We start from the raw sequence: 2,788 nt of genomic DNA on the forward strand, positions 1-2,788 counted from the left end.
GAGCGCGGGGCTGGGGCTGCGGGGGGACCGGGGCTGCCCTACCTGGGGGTGATGGAGCTGAGCCGCGGGTTCAGGGCGGCCACGATCCCGGAGGGGGCACGGAGACACGGACCCTGGTTCAAAAGCACCTCCAAGGGGCCGGCGGAAAGGGGCAAAGGAGGAGACTACGGCAGCAACCGGAGCCGGGTGCTCAGGGGCAGGAGCGGCCGTGAGAAGGAGGAGGACAGAGGTAGGTGTTTGGGACAGATGTGTCCGGGGAAAGGGGGGGGGTCCCTGCTCTTGGAAAAGCCTCCTGTGCTGGGGAGGTTGTCTCTGAGCTGGTTTGGTTGTGCAGTCCTGCCAGGAACACATTGCCAGGCAAGTGCCCCCAGTAGATGTGTGTTTATTGATGTATAACCCACGTGCTCCTGCTACCCCAGAGTTAAGGTTTCCTTCCCCCACCCCTCAGGGTGCAGCACCCAGCTCTGGACACTGCTGGTCCTGAGGATGTTCCCAGAAAGGTCCTCTCCTCCCTCCCTCCCCAAGTGCTTATAATCCACTTCCCTTTTCCCGTTTTCTCTCTTTCCCACTTGTGCATTGTCAGGCTCTGAGCTCCTTGCTGGGCTGGGCACTTCAGGAAGCTGGATGAGGAGGTGCTGCACCCCAGCACCATCCCATCCTTCAGCTCTGCCACGGGCCAAATTCAGTTTTCATTCTTTTGGCCCTGATGAATGTTACAAACAGATTGATCCCGTTGTTTGGCTGTTGAGGCAGGGGCTGCCTGTGGTGCAGGCAGGGCTGGGGTTTGGCCTCTGGAGCTGGGAGATCCCTGCCTGGCTGCTGTGCTGCTGGGTGGCACCGTTATTCCTGAGCAAGGAGAAGCAGCTGTAGTAGCTCTCATTGACTTTTAAAATGTCAGTTATTTATCCCAAAGGCAGCTGTTCACAGCTCAAGTCACTCTGGGTGGCCAAGAACTGCCCAGCAGGGCTTTTGCATCACAGTGTTTTTTTCCTGGCACATACGAGCACCCAGAGCTGGCAAACCCCACCCCAACACACCCTGTGTCCCCCCCTCTGCTTGGCTCTGGAGGAGCATCTCCTGCTTCTGGTCCTTAATGGAGTGGGCTGGCAAGGAGGAGCAATCCAGGTTATTGCTCCAGCACAGCCACAGCAGCAGCGTGATGCCTTAAACTGGAAGAGGGGAGGCTGAGGTTAGACAGTAGGGAGAAATTCTTCACTATGAGGGTGGTGAGACACTGCAACAGGCTCCTCAGAGAAGGACCCAAACCAGCCTGGGATTCTGGGATTCTCTGGTTCTGTGTCTCAGCACTTGGGGCAGCATCGCCCAGTAGAGGAAGCTCAGGTGGGAACTGGGAGAGGGAACAGCTGGGGAGGTACTTGGATGCTGCCGGGCTCTGCTCTGCCTGTTGCTGCTTGATCTCCTCTCCTGAGGCCCAAGGTTGGCAAAATCTCTGGCGGGGGGAAGCAGGTCTGTGGGGAGCCTGTGGAGGCTGAGCCATCTTGTGCTCCAAACTGGGATTTCCTCTGGAGCTGCTCTGTGGGGCTTGGAGCAGTTCCCTGAGCATCCCAGGCTGGGAGCTGCAGCAGGGAGCAGGGGGGGTGTAAGAGCAGGTGTTCCTGCTGGGGAAAAAAAAACACCCCAAAATGGGAACTCACAATCCCACGGAAAATAGGGGGTTTTATGAGGATCATGGTGCTGAGCCGGGCTTGTCCCCTGGCCCAGGTGGCTCCTGGCACATGGGGGGTTCCTCCCCTGCCCCTGCCAGGTCTGTGCTCACAGTCATCCAGGCAAGATGCACAGTCCAGGCTTGGAAATGGGTGAAAAATTGCTTGTGGTGGTTAAGGGATATTCTCATGTGAAAGTGAGATGAAAGGGGGGTTTCCCACCGTGCCCCCACGCAGGGGGGTCTCCGGGAGGCTTTGCGAGGTGCCTGTGGCCTTGTTGCTCCATTAATGTGAGCTGACGTGTAGTGAGTCCTCACCAGATGGTTCATGAGCCCGAGTGTCAGTCACCAGAACCCCCCTGCAGCCACTGCTGTCCCCAGCCGTGTGAGACGTGTCCTCCCCAATCAACCTCCAGCAGTGCCCCCCTGCCCAGCCCTGTGGGATTGGGGGGATGCTGGGCTTGGGCATGGCTGATTTAGCTGCTTGTGAGGGGTCTGGGAATATTGCTTCCCTTTTTGGGTCACACATGGAATGGTTTGGGTGGGAAAAGACATTTCAGATCATCAGGTCCAGCCTTTAACCCAGCCCTGCCAGGGCCACCACATGTGCCTCAGCACCACATCTGCATGGGTTCTAGATACCTCCAGGGACAGGGGCTCCAGAGGGGACGGGACAGGCTGTTGTACCACGTCACTCCTCTCCTTCTGGAGCCACTTGGCTCCGTTTTGAGGCCAGCGGGAAGGAGCAGCACAGAGAGGAGAAGCCTTGGGGCAAACCCTTTCTGACAGCAGCGGGTGTTTCTGGGCTGTACCCACCTCCCCTCACAGCCTGTGCAGGAGAACGTGGTACCCAGAGGAGGCGTTTCTGCCACAAGGAGGGACATCCCTATGTAAGGAGAGATGAAAAGAGTGTGGTGCGAATCACGGGCTCAGCCCCGGCTGGTTCTTACCCCCCTTTTCCTCTGCCCTCCCCCCAGCGAGGTACATCGGCTGCTACGTGGACAACACCCGGCGGCGGGCGCTGCGTGGCGTGTCCTTCTTCGACTACAAGAAGATGACAGTGTTCCGTTGCCAGGACAACTGTGCCGAGCGGTAGGAGGAGGCACCGCAGCGCCAGGGCTTCCC

General features: G+C 58.6%; 1 protein-coding gene across 1 annotated transcript in view; it reads left to right on the forward strand.

Moving 5' to 3' along the window:
• WSCD2 (WSC domain containing 2) overlaps positions 1-2,788 on the forward strand; it is a 20,303-nt gene that overhangs the window by 1,784 nt on the left and 15,731 nt on the right. The window contains exons 3-4 of the mRNA XM_009996835.1: positions 4-229; positions 2,641-2,755. Coding sequence (XP_009995137.1) covers positions 4-229; positions 2,641-2,755 — 341 coding nt within the window. The remainder of the gene's footprint in view (positions 1-3; positions 230-2,640; positions 2,756-2,788) is intronic.

This window comes from Chaetura pelagica, unplaced genomic scaffold (genome assembly GCF_000747805.2).
Source record: "Chaetura pelagica isolate M959 unplaced genomic scaffold, ChaPel_1.0 scaffold294, whole genome shotgun sequence".
In the NCBI taxonomy this organism is placed as follows: domain Eukaryota; kingdom Metazoa; phylum Chordata; class Aves; order Apodiformes; family Apodidae; genus Chaetura; species Chaetura pelagica.